A 21,222-nucleotide genomic window follows, 5' to 3' on the forward strand; every position below is an offset into this window, starting at 1 on the left:
ATTAGAGTGAAAACCAAAAGCCATCTGCTTATATGCACTGTTTTTCGTGAGAATTAAATGAAGAGATAGAAAGTGCTTCTTAGAATGATAAGGGGTAGTTTGCTGACACCACAGCAACTTTGTGTTTAACGGTAAAATAATAAAAGCATTCTTACTGAAATCGGACACCAGCACTCAGTCATCCCAGATAATACACTATGATATTTGGCAGATAAAATGAGACATCCCCCACCCCTGCAAAAAAAAATCAATAATAAAGGTGCAGTCGGTGAGTTGAGACTACTAAGTCATGCTGGTAAGAAGTAACTTAAATCTTCACCGGAAGGGTAAGCGGCTAAAGACACTCAGGCTCGTTAGGGAACTGCACTTGACAAAAATCAAACCAGAGGGAAAAGGCTAGGTAAAAATTTATCAGACGACCTGCTGATAAAAGTCATTAGAGAGGAACTCTACCGATTGAGGATAATTGAAAAGTGGAAGAAAAAGCCTGAGGTACAATTGAAAGACAGAAAGGAAGGAAGAAAGGAAGAAAGAAAAAGAGAGAGAGAGAGAGAGAAAGGAGGGGGGAAGGGAGGGAGAGAGAGAGAAAGACAGAGAGAGGAGAGAGAGAGAGAGAGAGAGAGAGAGAGAGAGAGAGAGAGGAGAGAGAGAGAGAGAGAGAGAGAGAGAGAGAGAGAGAGAGAGAGAGAGAACATGGGCCTGGAGAACTAACTCAATGGTTCAGAGCACTTGCTGCTCTTACAAAAGACCCGCGTTCAATTCCCAGCCCCCACAGGGCAGGTCCCACTCATCTGTAACTCTAGCCCCAGGGAACCTCCCCCCAGCACTCTTCTGAACGCTGCAAGCATGACACACACCGTACAAATACACATGGAGACAAACACTCATGCACATAAAATCATAAAATAAATACAACTTTAAAAATTTTAAAGAAAAAGGAAAACAGCACAGCTTTGCAGAAAAGAAAATTTCTTTAAAACATTACAATAAAATAATATACTGAATCAAACAAAGCGCAACAAAGAGTTTTAGAGAACAACATCCTTTCTCTGTGAGGAGATGCTCGGCAAACAGGCAAAGGGCACAGGAAAGGATTCACCCAGAGAGAAAATATCTATCAAGTTTGAGAAGCTGAGCAAGGTCTCACCAATACTCAAATGAGTATGCAAGCCAGTACATGGCACACAACTCAGAATATCTGATTAATCATAAGCCACAAAAATCATATTAGGTTTCTATCTAGTAACTCTTAGACTTTAAACAAACCATGCGAAAGAAGAAAATTATGTAGAGAAATGTGTTCTTTTTGGCATTTTTTTCTAATAAAAAATTTCACAATTAAAATACGAAGCAATGGTTAATTTCACTACAGTAAATCCACTCAATGGAAATTTTTTTGATGCTGTGTTTATGCTGACTAGGTTACATAAAAACCCACAAACTATAAAATTATACATTCAGGATGATTGCAACTGTGATTTTAAAAAACCCACACACAGAAAAAAAAAAAAAACTAGAAAACAATTTCCGTACATCAGACAGCGCTGTACTTACTCAGGCAGCTGGATGAAAGGTGACTTCTAAAATTAGCCTTTTTCTTTATTAATTTTTTACATATATTCTTAACATATGTAAAAATGTTACAGAAAAACATGGAAGCAACATAAGATTCTTAAAAACTCTATCAAGCACCAGGAACGGAAGGACAATAATAAAAATAGCTTTTGAAACAAAGTGTGGTCTGGATTATTAACTCGAGGTGTGGCAGGGGCCTGAGGGTCACACAAAACGAAGAGGTGCGCTGAACTGCCCAGCGCTCAGATGAGCGGGCATTATCTTCCCAGGTCAGGGAGACTCAGTTTGTTGTTGTTTGGTTTTTGGAGCCAGGGTCTCTCTATGTAGCTCTGGCTCTCCTGGAGCTCACTACGTAGACCAAGCTCCACAGACTCACAAAGTTCCAAATTTATCCAAAACATATTTCATTATTTTAAATTTTTTTCTTTAATAGCTAGGTGGAAGGGTACATATCTCTAATCCCAACACTCAGTAGCTAAGTTAGGAGGATCTCAATTGAGGCCAGCTAGAGTTATTTGAGACTTCACTCTCAAAATAACTTAAATAAATAAATAAATAAATAAAGTGGGCAAAAGTAAAGATATCTAAAATAAAATTCTCTCCAAGTTTGGGAAGCTATTAAAAGATATAAATGTAGACATCAGAGTTTTAATATTATTCGATTTCATATTTATGTTAAAAGATCTTATCTACTTTGAAAAGACAAAAGGAAGAGAAATTTTATGATGAAACTGAAATTGAAAAAACAGCCTCAGTATGGAAGGGGGGCAACTCTACTGATGTTAACGCAAACACAATAAAGAATTTTCACATAACATCCTCTATGAAAAACTGCATTCACTTAAAAATCCAAGTATCTTTTATGAATAAAAACCAGAAAACTGAAAGGTTTGGCATGTTAAAGCGAACAGCTTCACCTCAGTTCATCAGGCTTGCAGTCTGCTAGAAACGAAAGAAATGGGAAAATATATATTTTTTTTCTAATCAAAAGAATTGCGAGGGTGGCAGAGACCCTACAACGGTAATAGGTATGACGAATAATGAAATTTGAAACACTCAATTTATGTCCCCGTTTGCACAGTAGAGAAATGCATGTTGGGACTGTGCCAGATCCACAAAGCAAAGTAAGAGAAAGGGAAAATTGTGTTTAAGAACCCTAAGAATATCATTAATCAAATAGAAACGGCAGAGCTCTGGCCAGCCAGGTTCGCAGGACAGCTGACAGCACAGACAAGGGAGCAACATTTGAATAGGAAGTCCCTGTGGGGCAGGAGGGTCTCATGCTGAGTTTATCCCACTCGAGTCCAGGCAGTACTGAGGAGCAAAGTGGTTCATCGCTCCTTCTTGGACCACAAACGGTGACAGAGCGTCTGAACCCCCACATCCACAGACCCTTGGCTAACACGGAAATGGCCTTTCTACACGTTCTTGCTCGCGTCTAAGATTTTCTAGCATAGTCTCTTAAATAATGTGAATCGGAGATAAAAAGCAGAAGAGTTTTTACTGAAGTACTGGAAAGGAACAAATAAAGAGACACACACGAAAACACAGAATAGCAGCAAATGAGAGCTTCCAGGCATTCTTTCCCGTATACAGGAGAGTAAGAAGTGAGGTGACAACCCGGACACAATTCGGAAGAGGACCAGGGCCTGCAGACACCTTTCTTGGCTCTGGTCACCCTGAGCCCCAAGGCCTGCTGGTGCAGGGACTCCAGGTGAAGAGCGGCAGACACGGAAGAAGCAGATAGGTGGAGCTGAGCTCCAGACCCGTGGAGAGGAGAACCCATCTCCAGGGCTCAGGACATGGTCCACAGTGTGACGTCACAGGACCGTAGGAAGAGCAGTCATCGGGTTTCTTTAGGGAGCCCGCCTGTTTGGCTACAAGTGCTTCTGAGAACAAAGAGGCCTCATTGTGAGCGAGTGAGTTCCCTGACATCAGAAGCAAGCAAGCAAAAGCAGGAGGCCAGTTCATCCGGAACACTAGAGAGAATGCACATACACTCTTGCTGCCGAGTGTTTCTGTGTGTTTTTAGCCCTGAAATTGAATCTTTTCTCAACCTAATGTCGTTTTCCAAAGTTTAATAAGAGAAAAAGTACCCACAGCATGGAAGGCACTGGCCCTGGGCTCTGGCTCACCTCTGGCTCTGTCAGGAGACACAGCTTTTGCTTTGCTTGCCTGTCCATAAAACCTTGCATTCAAGGCCAGCTTGGTCTGCAAGAGCTAGTTCCAGGACAGGCTCCAAAGCTACAGAGAAACCCTGTCTCGAGAAACAAACAAACAAACAAAAACCACAAAACATGAAATTTTGCTTAGTCCTGGGAGTCTGGAGTCAGCCTCACACCAGCTCTTGCCGCCAGCTCCTCCATGCAGCAATATGAACGGTGATAACGGTAGCCCCTGTGCCCAGGGTGCCCCATCTGCCACACTGGACCTGCCAAAGCTGTGTCTTCACAGTTGAGACTGAGAATCCAAAGTTGTAAGACTCAGCACCATCAAGTTCTCCTTTTCCCACAGTGGCCTGCGTTTTCCAGACCTCCCGGCCGACAGGAACAGCACAGTACACAGGAATGTTTGCAGGCCAAGAGGGTGTCCACTCCCCTAGACAGCAGCAAGCACAGTGCCCAGCCACTGCTCGAGACGGACCTCCGGGGGTCTAGACTGAGATGGCACCCCGACCATGGGGAAGCCCAGCTAGTGTGGCTTCAGGAATTCAGTTGGAGGAGGGACAAGCGTTCTCTGGCCCAGTGCCAGCCATCCAGTTTGCCTCAGTGTTCTGGAGATTACCAAGTTAGAATGCAAACACCAACCCCAAAGCAGCAGAAATGGCGGCCACTGAGCTGGGTTTCCGCAAACCAGACTGCGGGGACACAAGGTGGGGACCTGAGGTGGCTCAGTCAGTAAAACGCTCAACTTACAAGCAAGAGGTCTTAAGTTTGATCCTCAGCACCCACATAAAAAACTAGGTGTACCCCTGTCACCGCAGCTCTGGAAAGACAGAGATGAGAAAACTCCTGGGGCTTGCTGACCAGGTTTAGCCAAATCAGTGAGCTTCAAATTCAGTGGGGGACCCTAACTTAAAAAGTAAGATGGAAAGCAATTAGGAAGACACACACAACATTGACTTCTGGCCTACACACACACACACACAAACACACATACACACACACACACACACACACACACAACAATGCATGTGAATCTCCTTGACACCAGGAGGGAAGAGTGGGGCTGGGAGAGTGGAGAGGAAGCTCAGAGACGTGAGATCCATCTGGCTATGTGCTCAGCACTCCACAAAGTGGGTGGAACACACCCTGGACGTTAGGAGCATTGTGCACGCTTTACAAATGAGGAAAGTAAGGCTCAAAGAGTCTGCCCACGGTCGGCTGAACACGGTGGCTCAGGCCTGTAATCTCCACACCTGGCAGGCCGAAGCAAGAAAGTCACCATGAGTCTAAGACCAGCCTGGGCAACACAGTGAATTCTAGCTCAGTCTGGGGTGAGTGCTACGTGTGGAAGAAAAGTTCAGGCAGGCAGAGAGGGACCCACGGGGACTCCCATCAAACACCCTTCTTCCTGGTCATCCAGAGGGTTTGCTCTCTGTTGGCTAAGTGGGGAGTACTAGGAATCACCTGTGGGCAACAGGGCGGGTGTCCCCGCTGTCCAGGAATGGCACCATAAAGAGAAGGAGCATGTCTTCTTTGCCCACTCACACAGAAACTTGCCCTTAAGAGGGTCTTACTAAGTGAAAGAATGAAAGGAGGGGAGAGGGGGGAGGGGCGGTTTGATCTATTGCAATGACTAGTGACCCCTCAGGGGAGCAAAACAGAGATGAGAAGAACCTTCCGGGAGGATAGCCTGGCTGCTGTGCACACCCCTGCCCCACCCCCACCTTGAGCAGCACAAAGCCCAGTCCAGGACGGAATAACAGACATTTCCTGACCGGTCCTCACTGTCAAGGTAGAATTTAGATTTTTCAGGGTTCTAAATGCCGGTGTGTTTTCTCTGCCAGTCTCTCCACGAGACGCTTGGCTGGAGTTGGAAAACAATCCCGTTATAGGATAGCAATCTGAACTGACCACTTGCTTGCCGGCGCACAAGCGGGTCCCCTCGTTTACGGCCCTCAAGAGCCAGTAAAGAGGGGACTAATACCCCACCATCCCCAGAAAGGTAAACTGAGGCTAAGCAAATGATACGCGTGACAAACAGCTGAGTCTTGGCTCCCACGCCCACCCGTGCCTTATCAGGAGCCTCTTGCCCAGGGGTTGTAGGAGGACTCCTGAGAGTATGCAATCACTAGTGCTTGGTGATTTCCCAGCAAGACTTCGGGGGAGCGGACTGCGGGCCAGTGGAGGTTGGTGGCACGCAAGTCAAGCTGGCTGGGGAGAGCTCCTGTACTGCCGATGGGGAGCTTCCCCCACCCCGACCTGCAGCCTTGACTCAGATCAGGAGGAAGTTGAGGGCTTGTAGAAAAATGTCACCCTTGATCAGGGACAAACCGGGTCTGCCTGCTGTAGGCTGCTGCTGTCACGGAGTACAGTGTACTTAATCAAGGGACAGCTGCTGGCTTGCTACCTGGGGAAGTCCACTGATCTAGCACAGGTGTGGACAGAACCCAGACCTTCAAGAAAGCAAGATCAGGTCAGAGGCACTGGGCCTCAGTTTCTCTAAATGGCCCAGAAATGGTTACCTGTAGATGGTCCAGTACAGCTGATTGAGCTTTGAGGAGTCATAGCTTCTCCAGGACCCGGCCACCTGCAAGCTCTGGGCAAAGCCACTTCCCCTCTTTGGGCCTGAACTTCCTTGGGGGGTGGAGGTGGGGGTGCAGGGGTGGGGCCAGAGACTTCCAAGCAGCTTCCAAGTTAACCTGCTTGGCTTAGGGGCTCTTCCTCTGGGGCCTAGAAAGGGGGGTTCGGCAAGGTCCACACCCCTCTGAGCAGAACTAGAATGTTGTGGCAAGCAGAGCGAATTTCCACAAAGTGGGTCCACTCTCTCCTGTCCCCTTAGATGTACACTCACCCAGCTTTCAAAAGTCAAGCAGGGGCATGGATGTGAGGGTGGAGGAGGAGGAGGTAGACCTAGGACGTTTTCTGAAGAGAAGGAAGCTTCTCACCGCTGACATTCCCACAAGAGCGTCACTGGGGAGCAGAGAGCAGTTGAGAAGGGTCCCCAGGACATCCAGCATTTTTGGCTTAGGACAGGGAAACAAGACCAGAGGAGAGTGGTAGTGGACGGCTTTCTATTTAGACCATGAATCTGAGCAAGTCCTCATGATCCAGCCTGGGCTTACATCAGACCCACACAGGTGTCTGCAAGGAGAGTCAGCAGATAGTTCCCTGGGGTCCTTCTTCAAAGGAAAGCTGAGCCAGCCTCCGCAGGATGCTCAGCAGGGAGCCCTCACATGTTCCAGGCAATTAGGAGAGTCTGGCTGATGTGCAGCCTGGCAAGGCAGCTCTCTGGTGCCAGCAGGAGCCAGGGGGCCCCTTGGAGTATCAAGGCATGGCTATTTTTACAGATCATGCATGCTGTGACTTTCATGTGTCTACAGGAATAGAAACTCCCCAAGGTGGGTCTGGGTGATTCATATCAGTACCCGGGTGCTCCCTGCATAATATCAGCTTCTGTGGGAAGCAGGGGTCCTCCAGAGCTCAGGCTCCCACTGTTGGGTGAAATCGTTGACAGATCTGTGACAGCCATTCCAACCCTTGCTGTCACTGAATCGATCACCCTAAGCTATGCAATGATAACACACCAAGTGAGCTCTCTGTGCCGGGACATGGGGACTATACTGCAGTAGGAGCCAAGACAAGACCCTGAGCAGACCTTCTTTAAGTGAGACACTTTCAGTGTCCCCAGCCACACCCTCGCCAGAGCCTGGCTATAGGGCCAGGCAGAGCGTCTAGACCAGGGCAGCAAGAACAGGGGAGCCGGGAGCTTGACAGGCAGGAAACACGTAGATGTTTAATCCCCACCGTGTTGCCAGAGCCTGGGTCTGGAGACCCAACAAGGGGTTCACACAGCCCTTCTCTTCCTCAAAGTAGGGCTCGCCCACCTCCTGCTTTTGCTACTTTCTTTATGTGTGTGTGTGTTGGTGATGGGGGCCAAGATCTCATGTACCCCAGCACTGGACTCAGTTTCTCCTTGCCATACAGCTGGGATTATGAGTGCGTATCATCCCGCTTCATATATTCTATTTTAAAAAGAATATGCCTTGCTGTTGCTGGTTATTTAAATGATTGCATGCACAGCCAGGAGCCAAATAGAGACATGAAGGCATTTGTAAAGTTATATGAACTATCACCATCCCCCTCCCCTCAGGGCTCTATAAAGCCTGGAAAGATGGACCGTCTCAGTAGCAACCAGGCAGAGACCTGCTCAGAGCTCTCTCTCCAGTTCCCCCCCCGTCTCTGTGAGACCTAAAAAATAACAAGTAAAGAATGTTCTCAGGGATTTTCTAAGCCTGGGAGCCCTACCTTGATCCACCCTACCCTCTCGTCCCTAGGAGCAAGCTAGACTCTCTGGCCCCTGGGGTGGGTTGGCTCCAAAGGGATGATACTGCCTCACATACCTCCAGCTTCATCAAGTGCATCAGGCATCAAGAGAGCTCCAGGAAGTAGCTCCTTCTAGGGCGGAGAGCAGGCCCTTTTGACTGCTAGACAGAGAGCTAGCTACTCCACGTACCACATCCTCTCCTGAAGCTGGTCCATTCACCCCGTCAGTCATCAGAGGCCCAGCACCCACTCTGAGGGACAGACTTGCCCATGCAGGGGCTTCAACTGTGCCAGGAGGGGAGGCAGGGAGGCAGGGAGCAGGACCGGGCCATGTTGGGGTGAGGTCAGAGGCCCAGAGAACAGCTCAAGTGGTCATTATACGCACAGGGGTTGTTCGGCATTCAGAAAGGCCAGGGGTAGGGATGCCTCTGAGGGCAGGGGTGGAGGTGTCTCTGTAGCTGAGATCCAAGGATCACTGGGAGTGAGAAGATAGGAGAAGCCAGTCAGTCATTCAAGAGTAGGAGCTGCTCAAAGGTCTCCTTGAACAAGCACACTGAGCAGGAACGTCATATTGGAAGCTGAACAATGAAAAGGAAACCTTGGATGAAGAACCTGCCGCTCTTCTCTGAATCTCTGCCCGGTGCATAGGGCTGCTCCGAGAGTGGTACAAGTCCTGCCCTTTAGGGGCCAGGAGGAAGATGAGAGTAAAGGAAATGGCCACACCGAGAAGGAATTGGGACAGGAAGTGGGAACGGGGTGTCTGAGAGAAGGTCACAGGGTCAGCAGAGACAGCTGATTCCTAAGCGAGCCCAGCCAGCCAAGGGTGGCCACGCCCCCTCGAAGAGCCTCAGCTTTGTGACTTCTCCCAGCCCATGACTTCCTCATCTTCGAGCTGGGGTCACAAGTTCAATCAACAAGCACTTGCTGATTCCCTCTCGCGTAGCCTGTACACACACAGCCTGCCCGAGAGAGACAGTAACACCGACTCAAAACCATCGACGCGTGCATGGAGGGAGGTGGCAAAGAGCATCCGGGAACTCGACGCAACACCCAGACTCTGCGTCCCCATGGATGTACTAGTCTGCCATTGTCTCCCCTAAAGGGTCTGAGGAGAGGAAAAGGAGTGGGCGCTGATAATAGTACCATCCCGATGAAAGCCAGCTGCAGGACGTCAACCCTAAAAGGAAGCCTCGACAGAAAGCGGAAGGCGGGATAAACTGAGGAAGGAGAAGCAAGGAGAGGGAAGATGGGTTGAGAACCCTTTGCATCCACATGGTTGCTGCTTGTCTCACCTGCTCCAAATCCCACGTTTGGTCACACTTCTGTCCCTAAGCCCAGATGATTCCCATAGGTGGTCAGACAGTTGACGAATGACAAATGAGTCCCCAGCTTTGGAGTCTTGGCCGACTCCCTGAGGGAAGCCCCCTTTCCTGCCCTCCACACCGACCGCATTAGCCACCAGCAGAGGTGGAAGATGTCCAGCCTCCTTGAGAGTGCTCACATGTGCAGCTTACGGGGAGCAAGGTGTCATACGTCATGTCAAGGCAGGGACAGCAGCCGCTTAGAATGCCCCTCCCCCTCCTCTTCCTTCCTGGAAAGTTGACTGTGAACTCAGAGGAGGAAGTTCTAGGTGTTCTAGCTCACAGCAATGTGTGACCCATCTGCTCTTACCTTCGTGGTGGTGGCCAGCTTTCTCAGAGGCTCCTGGTTCCTACCTTCCATGTACTGCCTAGCGCTGCTCCTGGCTTTGATGGCATCTGGATTCCCCTGAACATGCAGATGCCGACAAAGGTATTCTTCAAATCTGGTGGTTGTCCCGGTGCTGAAAGTCCACGACATCTACAAGGGGCCCTTCACCTTGAAGGTTCTGGAAAGCATAGACTCCAAGACTGCCCCACTGCTGAATTCAGAGTAGGAGAGAATCCTGTGTTTTGAGCGTTATCAAGGTCTCCATGGTGGGAGGGAAGCCTACCAGGCCCTTAGGCACCTCCACTCCACCCGCTGCACGAAGCCTTCAAGCATCTTACGGATACAGTGCTACTGCATAACAGCCCTGGCTTCATCTTCTTCAGCTTCTCCTGGAGCCGAGAGAGGCCTGACTTGAGATGGAAGAGTCCTGGGTTGAACCAGCAACTCTGCCTCTATATAAATCTAGCACATTTTCTCATCTCTGATGCCACCTCTGATCTCCTTGATAGTGCCCAAAGTTACAGCAAGTCGTTTTTTAAAGATTATTTATTTTATTATATGTGTATGGGTATTTTGCCTGCATGCACAGGTATGTACCACATGCATGCCTAGTGCAAATGATTCCCCAGAACTGGGAATACAGACAGCTGTGAGCGGCCATGTGAGTGCTGGGAATTGAACTCTGGACCTCTAGAGGAGCAGCCAGGGCTCTTTGCACTGAGTCATCTCTCCAGCCCCCATTTTTTTTTTAAAGCAAGCTTATTTGCATCTTGCCCTGGCTGTCCTGTAACTGGCTATGTAGACCAGGCTGACCTCAAACTCACAGAGACCCACCTGCCTCTGCCTCCCGAGTGCTGGGATTAAAGGTGTGCACCACTATGCCCAGCTAGCTAACTCATTCTTGTTTATTTCTTATGGACATGGAGGAAGGAGCAGGTAGTGAGCCTCTTCAAAATAATTTCTCTTTGTGCTTCTGTTGCCTAAAGTGGACCAAGTCCTCTCCCCGCATGCCCATCAGAGCCATGGCCCTTCATGCTTCAGCAATTAATTTCCCACCCTGGGTTACTGTGAGCATTCTCTTCTCTCTCCATTCCTTCCCACCCCTCCTCTACATAGCTACATATTACTTTGGTTTTGCTGCACACAAAGCACTAATTCTGTTAGAGTAACTTGTACTTTTGTCCCCATAAAGGTCTCCCCCTTCTTGGGCTCTTAACTAATGAGAACGGCTTCAATCTTAGCTCTATTGTGACCAGACACTGAGAAAAGCATCTTCGGTGAAAAACGATTGACTTGGGCTCACAGTTTTGGGAGGTTCAGTTCATAATCACTTGTCTCCATGTTTCCAGACCATGAGGCAGAACACACGGCAGTGGGACTGTCTGGCGTGGGCTTTCCATCTCACAGTGAACAGGAAGCAGAGAGAGGAAGGGACCTAGGTCCCCATACAATCTTCAAAGGCACCTCCCAGGGGCTACTTCCTCTGCCTAAGCTCCGCCTCCCAAAATAGTGCCACCATCTGGGGACCAAGTGTGCCCCACACGACTCTAGCAAATCCTTCACAGATCTAGGGTTCACTGTACTCATTTCATTTTTGGATATTTTTGATATAATCTTGACTTTTGTTTTTTTTAATCCTGGGGTTGGAGGGTAGAAATCATTCTCCAATACAAGAGCCTGACAGTCAGGATTGCGGGGTGGTCGTCAGTCACTGCCCTGGGAGCAGTGTGCCAGCGCTTGCTCCCTGTTCCAGATGTACCCACCTCTGCTCTCTCTGATGCTGTCACCGTCCCAGTCACACCTCATTCCAACACTTCGTTCAACCTTCATCTGCACCCATCCTCACCTTGACTGCTCAAGGACATGCCATTGAGGGTGACAGCTCCCTCACCATTTTACATATCCTGGGGACCGGCCAATAGGATATGCTTTTTAAAAAGGCAGTTAATTCTCCACACCATCTAGGAGACAAACACTACCGTGGCCTCATTTTCAGAGAAGGAAACTGAGGTAGGTAGCTCAAGTAACAGGCCTAGATGTGCATCATGCATGCGATGCAGAGCTGAGGTTTGGACCTTCTTGGGTAATGGCGCCTGAGAATCTAGAACTTTACCCATCAGGCTTAGCGCTGAGGACAGCCTGTACTGATTCCTTCCAAGTCCAAGGAGGCAGAGCTGATAAGCATCCCTACTCTGTAGATGTGGCGATGCACACCCTGGGGTTCAACTACTTGCCTTTGAAACCCACTTAAGAAGCCAAGCACTCTGTTGAGTGGTAAGCCAAAGGGAAGAGTGCACAAAGGTGTGTGTGTGTGCAATAGTCACAGTCTGGACGGCAACAAAGGGGTGTGTGTGTGTGTGTGTGTGTGTGCGTGTGTGTGTGTGTGTGTATATGCACTAGTTGCAGTGTGGACCGCAACAAATGTGTGTGTGTGTGCACGTGTGTGTGTGTGCGTGTGCACTAGTCACAGTGTGGACATGTAATCCACCCAAATTGTCCAGCAACACATGGGTAGATAAGAAAATGTGATACATACATGCAATGGAAAACTACTGATCCTTGACAAAGGACAGAATCCTACCAAGTGTGGTGGTACAAGTCTGTAACCCTAGCACTTTGGAGGTGGAGGGGAAAAAGATTGAGTTCAAGATTATGCTTGGCTACTAACAAATATGAGACTAGCCTGGGCTACATGAGACCCTGACAGAAAGCAGGGGTCGGGAGGAGGGAAGAGGCACGAATAGAGGAGAGAGAGGAAAGAGAGGAGAGGAGAGGAGATTGGAGAGATGGTTCATTCAATAAAGTGCTAGCCATACAAACAGAAAGGCCTGAGTTAGATGCCCCAGAAGTCACACAAGAAAAATTAAATAAATAAATAAGGTATGCTGTGTGCACCTGCCATCCCGGCGCTGGGTATATACAGAGAGAAGGACGCCTGGGGTTTGTGGTAGGCCGGTCTAGTCCCAAACCAGTGAGCTCCAGCTTCAGCGAGAGACCGTGTCTCCAAAACTGAGGTGGAGAGTGACTGAGAAGGACTCCCGAGGTTGCTCTGACCTTCGTATGGACGTCCACACAGGAACACGTGAACACAAACATGTAGTCACACTGGCACAGCAAGGAGGGAGGGAGAGAACCTTGGGACGTACATCACCGTGAGTGGAATTGGAGAACAACAAACGGGCATGGAGACAAATGTCACATGATCACACTCACAGGTGGAATCTGAACAGGCTAAGTCCTGGGAGCAGAGAAAAGGGCGCTACCTGAGGCTGGGGAGAATGGGGAGCAGGGAGGGGAGGGGTTGGTTGATGAGTAGAGGTTATGCCATATTGCTTGTTTTGTTTTGAGACAGGGTCTGTGGTGGTTTGAATAAGAGCCCCACATAAATTTGAATGCTTGGTCACCAGGGAGTGACACTGTAAGGAGGTGTGGCCTTGTTGCTGTGGGTGTGGCCTTGTTGGAGGAAGTGTGTCACTGAGGGGCGGACTTTAGGGTTTCAAATGCTCAGGCCAGGCCCAGGGTCTCTCTCTTCCTGCTGCCTGCTGATCCGGGTGTAGAACTCTCAGCTACCTCTCCAGTAGCATGTCTGACTGTGTACCTCCACATTTCTCACCACATAATGGACTAAACTTCTGAAACTCTAAGTCATCCCCAATTAAATGTTTTCCTTAATAGGAGTTGCCACGGTTATGGTGTCTCTTTACATCAGTAGAACATTGACTAAGGGTTTCACTATGCAGCCTTGACTGGCCTGGAACTCAATACATGGACTAGGATGGTTTGGAACCATAGAAATCTTGCTGCTACTGCCTCTGTCTCCCAAGTTCTTGGATTGAAGATGTGTGCTCCTGTGCCCAGTACATCATGATTCTGTTTTTGTGTTTAGTTCCCCCCGTTTCCACCCCAGGACTGGGCATGGAACCCTTGGTATCTTTCATATAGAGCACAACTATCACCAAGCTCCATTCTCAGCCCTACTCCATGTATTCAGGCAGTGAAAAGAGATCTTTTCAAAGTTTTATCACAAAGAATCAGTATTTGAAAAGGGCGAGACTTGATCATCATGAACTTGTACTGGTCTCACACAGAATGTCACAAACCTGCACAATCAGAGTGTGCTGACTGCAAGCTATTGAAGAGGAGCTGCAGGCCCAACCTTGTCCGCATGTTGTCAGAGCTTGACACCAGTCGTCTTTCCTAAGACCGTGAAGTCCCTGCCCTCCACATCCTGGCCTTATAATGAAACCTACCCTCATGTCTTAGAGTTTCTGTTGCTGCAATGAAACACCATGAGGGGAAGGGAAGGGAGGGGAAGAAATGGTTTCTGTGACTTATATTTTACTTCCATATCACAGTCTGTCATTGAAGGAAGTCAGAACAGGAACTCAAGCAGAGCAGGAACCTGGAGGCAGGAGCTGATGCAGAGGTCAGCTGCTGCTCACTGGCTTACCTCCAGTGGCTTGCTCCAAAGCCTGATTTCTTATAGAACCAAATGCCACCAGCCCAGGGATAGTACCCACAATGGGCTGGGCCCTTCCCCATTGATCACTAGTTGAGAAAATGCCTCGTGACTGGATCTCATGGAGGTATTTCCTCAACTGAAGCTCCTTCCTCTCTGATGACTCTAGTTTGTGTCAAACTGACAGAGAAAACCAGCTAGGACACCTCAGTCCTGCAATTTAGTTCCCCATCTCATCCAGAACACCGCAGAGTCTCTCTGCTTCAAAGAGCCTCCATGCCTGTGAGTGAGTCATCTCGCTCACTGTGCAGGTCATCCTCAGTCTGGGTCATTGCCCCAGCCCTCTTCTACTCCACCCCTAGAGCCAGAGACCAACAAGATCCCGGAAAACACCCCAGGACCTATGAAACCTCTTGAAATGAGAGTCATGGTTCCAGCACCCCTTTCGTGGGGTAGTCAGGCCCCATCCCAGCCTAGGCATCGCCTCATCGTAAGGACCATCCACAGACACCTTCACCTCTAGTCTCTGGATCCCTAGGCAAGCCTGGGTCCCAGGGTAAGAGACTCCAGCCCTTTGTCCTACAGCCCAACCAGCGTCTGCATCGAGCTAGCCCTTGGCCAGGACACACACTGCTTAATGAAACCCCTCCACCTGCTTCCCTGGGGCACCTCTCTATCAGGAAGTCAGTGCTATTCCCAGGGCGAGCCGTAGAGCAGAGGAAACGTGAGAGATGTCACTAGAGTACCAAGGGCTTCCTATGAAGCATACCCTCCGTGCTCCAGGATTTGGGGTGACCGGAAGTCTTGATTTCTAGGTTATGTAATTCTTAAATTTCAGAGACACCTGCAAAGGAACCTCCAAGTGTGTTACATAACACACACACACACACACACACACCATTATATGAAGAGAAAGTTATTAGGGAAAAGAAAGTCTTCCGTGTTCATGAAAATAATTGGATCTACACTTCTAAAGGAAGAGAGCAAGGGCATGAATATTTATAAGATGGGAGCTCAGAAGCCTCTTGACTGAACACCCCAGCGCGCTGAACTAAAGAAGGGGTGAAGGCTGAGGACAGTCTCCACTGCCCCAGTCCCATCCTCACCCCAGGCCGAGTCCTGTGAGGTTGAGTGGCCCAGGCTCAGTCAGCTGCCTGCTCCACTACACCAAGTTTGTCTCGTCTCATCCCTGAGCCCATCATTTCCCATCCCCCTACAACATCCCACACCCATCTCTACCCCAGGCACTTCTAGCTGCTCCTCCTAGGGCCTCAGTGTCCACACTTACACAATGGCACAATGGGCACAGTTATATTACAGGTAGCGCTCTCTCTCTCTCTCTCTCTCTCTCTCTCTCTCTCTCTCTCTCTCTCCTCCCCATCTCTACCTCCTTGTTAAATCATAAAGAAAGTAAGCCAGGAACAGATTCAGATTCCAGAATGCTCCACTGTCCGGCTTCCACGCCACCCCCTCATTGCTTTTGTACCTCCTCTTCCTGACCATTCCACCTTCCACCTCATTCAGCTAGCATCCCATCTCCTACCAGTCAGTCCCTCCCTTGTTGCAGCTCACAGGCTCTTCAATGCCTCCCTCTTGTCTCCTCTCTGTTTGTTACTCTTCTCTTGCCTCTCTCCTCCCTCTGGCCCTTCGCTGACCTCTGGTCCCCCACCTTCTCCTGACCACTTGCCTCTTTTTGCTCCCTCCTTGGGGCTTCCTGTCAGCAAGCCCAGGGACCACGATGGTGGGTACTTGGGTCTCTGGAAGCCGTAGGAGTCAACAGCCTGCTGAGCACAGGACACAGCCTATGGTGGGCAGTTTCTGTGTAGCCTGGTGAGGCCGTGGAAGCTCTGGGAAGCCGCAGTTCACAACGAGTTCACAGCGAGTTCACAGTTCACCCTAGGTGTCGGGGGTCTGATCTCAACATTGCAAACACCAGACCAAAGAAAACAGAACAAACTCCTTTTTGCGTCCTTCTATAGGCTCCTCACCCCTGGGTGACCATGAGAAGCCAAGCTATGACATACTCTGGGCCTCCGAGCCTCTTTCTTTGCATCACCTTCCCCTCATAGGACCAGGCCCCAAACCCTTCACCCACGCAAACCATTCAACCCTTAAGATGAACACAGAGAAGCCCTTGACCGAACACCCCCAGAGCACCGAACTAGAGAAAGGGTGAAGCATGAGGACAGTCTCGACTGCCCCACCCCCACCCTCGCCCCAAGCGAGTCTCTGGGCCAAGAAGCAACAGCGCCCCACGTCCGTGCACACCTGCACTCCAAACCGTTCTCCTCGGAAGAAGACGGCGATCTCTTTAAAAGGGATTTGGATTCCTTAGAGGCCCTTCCAGGCCTTCCACATTAGAGAACAGCATTAAGTCGGTGACCCTGCTTTCTAAGGTTACATCTACAGTCACCCCAAACCACAGCAGAGCTGGTCGGGCTCACATTGCTCCATCTGGTCACCTTACTTCCGCCCCTGCTTGTACCTACGTCCCCACCCTCTGTTGTAACCATCCTCGCCTCTCCTTTAATAGACTAGATGGCCTTCACAGGACCGGGCCTTGATAGGTTGTTTATCTGTCTCCCGGCCTCCTCCTCTTATCGCCCCCTCCTTGGATGACGGGGTTGCGATTTCCAGCCCAACTCTGGCTGGGGACTCATTCTGCCAGCCCCTCTCCATTACACGCTCACCAAAGCTATTGGAAAGAGCTCACATGCCGTGGAGAGGTCCCCAGCCCCTCCAGCGGCCCCACCGGCACCAGAGAGGGTACACAGGACTCTTGACACCCGGAATATGTGACGAAAGCCCAAATTCCGAGTGATTCATGCCAGAAAAGGGTGGGTGTAGCCCTAAGATTCATGGAAGCCGTATGACACAGGATTATCAGGGAAATTCCCCAGACCCTCCTGGCCCTGTACCAAATCCCACAACACGCGCGGCCTCTGCTCACTTCCCCTCAGGACGGTTTAGCGCTGAGACCCTTAGTGTAGTCCCCATGTGCTACCTAGTGTAGGGTCAGGGTGGCCATAATTCTGGTTGACTCGAGGCTGAGGGGACCCTGGGAAGATCCTAAGCTTGTAATCTCTGACCAGATGACAGAGTTGGTCATCATGAGTCATTGAGGGAGCTTGAGGACTGGTCCCTCGCTTTGGTTTGAGAATTTCTCATCCCGACCGTACTCCCAAGATTCCCAGTCCCTACCCAGGATTGTGGCTCCAAGGTGACTGAGCCCAGATGGTCGTGGCTTCCAGGAAGCACAGGGACACCGCTTCTCATCACCTCGACAAACAAGCGTACCGGACACCTTTGTGCCACCACCCATGTGGGTCTCTGGAACCAGGGGCAGGGGATCCTTTCCCTCTCTTCCCTCTCTTCCTCAAAGATGGCGGGCAGGTACTCCAGTTTCAGCACCACCTCGTCCACACGACTTTCCAAGAAAACGTTCCTGGTGTCCTTCTCAGACAAAGAAGCCACGTATGTGACTTCAGGCTAGGCTTGCTGCCAGTACACAGGCATGTCTGGAACACATCAGAGAAGAGGCCTCATGTTACAGAGGTAGGCCCACTTGGGAAACCAGAGTGGAGAGTGTAGAGCCTGGTGGCCACCCCATCGCAGCCTAGGTCCACGTGATGGCAGGTCCAGAGAGACTCCTGGATCTGCTCAGGATCCACAGTGGGAGGGCACGCACTAGAAACTGGATTCTGAGGTCTCCACTGGGTCACCTGTTCTGATCCTCAAGATAGTTTGCCTAATTTGTTCCACCCCTGCATCCAGAGTAACTGTGCCAGGCATTACAGTCATCTCTTAACCTTCACAGGCCACAGCCAGAACCACACATACATACTCAGATGTGCACACAATCACACACACACACACACACACACACACACACACACACACACACTGGCCCAATTGACCCAGACATACACATAGACATAGTCAAACATACTCTAGACTGGAAACATTCAAACACACACACACACACACACACACACACACAAACCTAAAAATATACATGTCATGTACATACATGTACAAAGAAGCACATACAAAGGCACATGTACTCATATGCAGATACATTCATGCTTCCACAGGCACACCCAAGGATGCAAGCACACAGGACCTGAACAAGCTACAGAAGTCCCTAAGGGAGGCAGAAAGTCAGAAAGCTATGTATACCCTGGAAGACATGCCTCTGAACCCACTCACCCACTCATGAGCCCCACACAACTTATTAGGACCTACCTGGTTGCTGAGCCCCTTGGCCTTCTCAACACCCTGGTCCTGGCCTCCCAGTCCCTCCTCACCAAGGCACTTCATAGGAGAAACGGAGTGAGCTGCTCAAGAGAGGGGTTGCTCAGTACAGAGGGGTTGGAGTCAGAGTCCTGGCATCCTGACCTGAGCCAGTGGCAAGAACCAGGGGCCTTGCTACAGTGTGGCACAAGAACACTCACCTGAGCCAATGGTATGGTGCAACCCCAGACCTGGGGGCCTCTTCAGGATGCAGCTGCACAAGCTGAAGATGTTTTTCCCAAGTGCACTTGGAAAACTGCCAAAGAGCCACAGACCTGATCAAAGCAGGTAAGAAGTGAACCCTACAGAAAATAGTCTATGAGGAGCAAAAATCCCATTTGGGTTAATTTGAATGGATCTTGTCCATAACGATTTTATTTTGCTTTTAGCTATATATAATAATGTATAAACTATACTATAATCTTAAGAAAATATATTTAAGTAGAATTTTTATTGTGATTGCAAATGCTCAAATAAATATTTGGCAGATTTAAGTACTGATAGGTTAATGGAAAATTCACGACAGAAAATACTAGTGGTAGGAAGAACAAATTGTGGTAATATTGGACAATTTCTTTTCTTTCCCCATATTTCTATAAAGCAGGCAAATAACACGATGCCATAGAAATCTACCTAGGAACAAAATCTTCATAGAAAAAGAATGGAATTTAGTGGAAGCAAAAGGAGCCAGGCTGACTGAATTTGACACCAGGACATTTTCTGTCTAATCTGCCATTTTACCAAAGCCAACCTTTAGTTTTAGGTTTTAGTTCTGATAAAAAGGAGGGAAAAAAAGGCAGAGATGTATTTAACTTGATGGTATTTTAAGTGTTTATCATACACAAGATCTTGGGTTCCATTTCTAGCACTAAAAAGAGTGAAAATAAGCAACCAACTCGTGTAACAAGGCCCTACTCTGTGCCCAGCATCTTGTGACCCTACTCTGTGTCTAACATCTTGAGGTCCTACTCTGTGTCCAGCATCTTGTGACCCTACTCTGTGCCCAGCGTCTTGTGGCCCTACTCTGTGCCCAGCATCTTGTTGCCCCTACTATATGCCCAGCATCTTGAGGCCCTACTCTGTGCCCAGCATCTTATTGGCCCTACTCTGTGCCCAACATCTTATTGGCCCTACTCTGTGCCCAGCATCTTGTGGCCCTACTCTGTGCCCAATATCTGGGACTCAAAGATAAATGCATCAGTGTTCACACTGAGCCTTCTTAGAAAGATGTCACCTGGACTCAGCGTGGAGGAGAAGGGAGTGTGGATTCCAGGAATGATTAGTAGAACTGAGGGCCAAGGAACCAACTTAGGCATGGCAGGACCAGAAATGCCGGGATATTCTCAGTTTCTGATGCAAGGCCTAGACGGGCTGTGTGAACAATCAGGAAAAGAGGCATGGAGCCCAGGATCAGGCTGGGAGAACAGCTCCATTTTAGACTAGGGATTTGAGGTCCCTGAAGAAGATGCCCCATCCACACAGTGAGACTGTGGGATGCAGAAGGGCTGGGAAGTCACCACTGTAGGGAGAAGAGAAGAGGCCCATGGAATATGTGTGGTAAACGACGGTGAAGCAAACGGCCGGGCAGGCAAGATGGCTCAGCGGGTAAAGGGGTTTGCTGCCAAGCCTGCCCGCCTGAGCTAGATCACCAGAGTCCACGTGGTGGACAGACAGAACCAGCTCCCACGAGGTAGCCTCTTACCGCTGCATGCCCACTGTGCTGTGAACATACACCGTAAAGAAATAAATGCCTCAGCTTTCTAAGCAGCAAAGGTCTCGGTGCTAAGACGGTGGCTAGGTGGTGGAGTGCTTGGCTGACTTCCATTGCTAGTGAAGAAAAGGAGCGGGACAGGGAAGGACAGCATTAAAGAGATTAGCAGAGAGGTCAGACCCATAGCAGTGGAAAGACGTGGGTCAGACACAGAACTATAAATCATCAGGGCCTCAGGGAGATTCCAGATGGGGGTGCTGGCAGATGAGAGAGGGAGCCAGGACCATCTAATACGAGGAACAGACTTGAAGGTGAGCCAATGGACATACTGCATCTGGGAGGGGGAGGGGCAACATCATGTTGGATGGCAGCACTGGACCCCTGGGCTCAGGATTCAGGAGTGGTCCAAAGACCCAGGAGAGCAGGAAATATGTGGGTATCCGCCCACCAAACTTTGTTGTCTTCAAGAGGGCTTGAGTCCAGGATGTTCCCCAGATGTGTTAAGTTGCTATTCAGAACTGAGTTGCCAGAACTTCATTTGGTTATCGCTCAAGCCCTCCAAGACTGCTAAACTGCTAGGTGGGGCACTAGGTAGGAAGTGAGCAATACTCGGAATTCTGCTGCTGCTGCCGCCGCTGCCGCTGCCACTGCTGCTGATGGTAATGATGATGATGATGATGATGCGGATGCTGATGTGCAAACAACTGAACTGATCCTTTTGCTCTAAACTGAGTCAGATTTCCTAAGCCAAGTATTGTTTGTCCAGCCTTCCTTGTCCCTTCTTAGTCTTCCAAGAAGCATATTAACACTTTTGAAAATGCAGCTAGTTTCCTTAAATAAAATGATCCTATACTTAAGTCGGGTCTTATGGCTGAGAATAGTAAAGTGTGTCCCATAATAAATTAGGGTGACTGTTTTGTTTGATACTGGGCAAACATTTGAGCCACATTTCAGGCATTCAGAACAGTATCATGCGGTGGCAACGGCCTTATCTCCTCTAAGAAGAA

The 21,222-nt window shown here is 49.3% G+C and overlaps 1 protein-coding gene across 10 annotated transcripts in view; it reads right to left on the reverse strand.

The window, feature by feature from the left end:
- Gpr55 (G protein-coupled receptor 55) overlaps positions 1-21,222 on the reverse strand; it is a 58,252-nt gene that overhangs the window by 12,524 nt on the left and 24,506 nt on the right. Inside the window, exons 2-3 of one of the 10 annotated variants that reach the window (XM_085697332.2) lie at positions 18,666-18,760; positions 18,457-18,548 (exon numbers count right to left, since the gene is read on the reverse strand). The exons of 3 other annotated variants lie outside the window; for them this stretch is intronic. Coding sequence is in view for 2 of the 7 variants with exons in the window: in XM_048428902.3 (XP_048284859.1) it covers positions 6,263-6,305 (43 nt within the window). In the remaining 5 variants the exon portion in view is untranslated. Of the gene's footprint in view, positions 1-6,262; positions 6,401-8,140; positions 8,432-9,355; positions 9,547-18,456; positions 18,549-18,665; positions 18,780-21,222 lie in introns of those variants that run through there. 6 more of the 10 variants (XM_087905046.1, XM_085697336.2, XM_085697333.2 and 3 more) reach the window with 6 other exon arrangements.

The sequence above is a fragment of the Myodes glareolus genome, chromosome 1 (assembly GCF_982192425.1).
Source record: "Myodes glareolus chromosome 1, mMyoGla1.1, whole genome shotgun sequence".
Taxonomy (NCBI): domain Eukaryota; kingdom Metazoa; phylum Chordata; class Mammalia; order Rodentia; family Cricetidae; genus Myodes; species Myodes glareolus.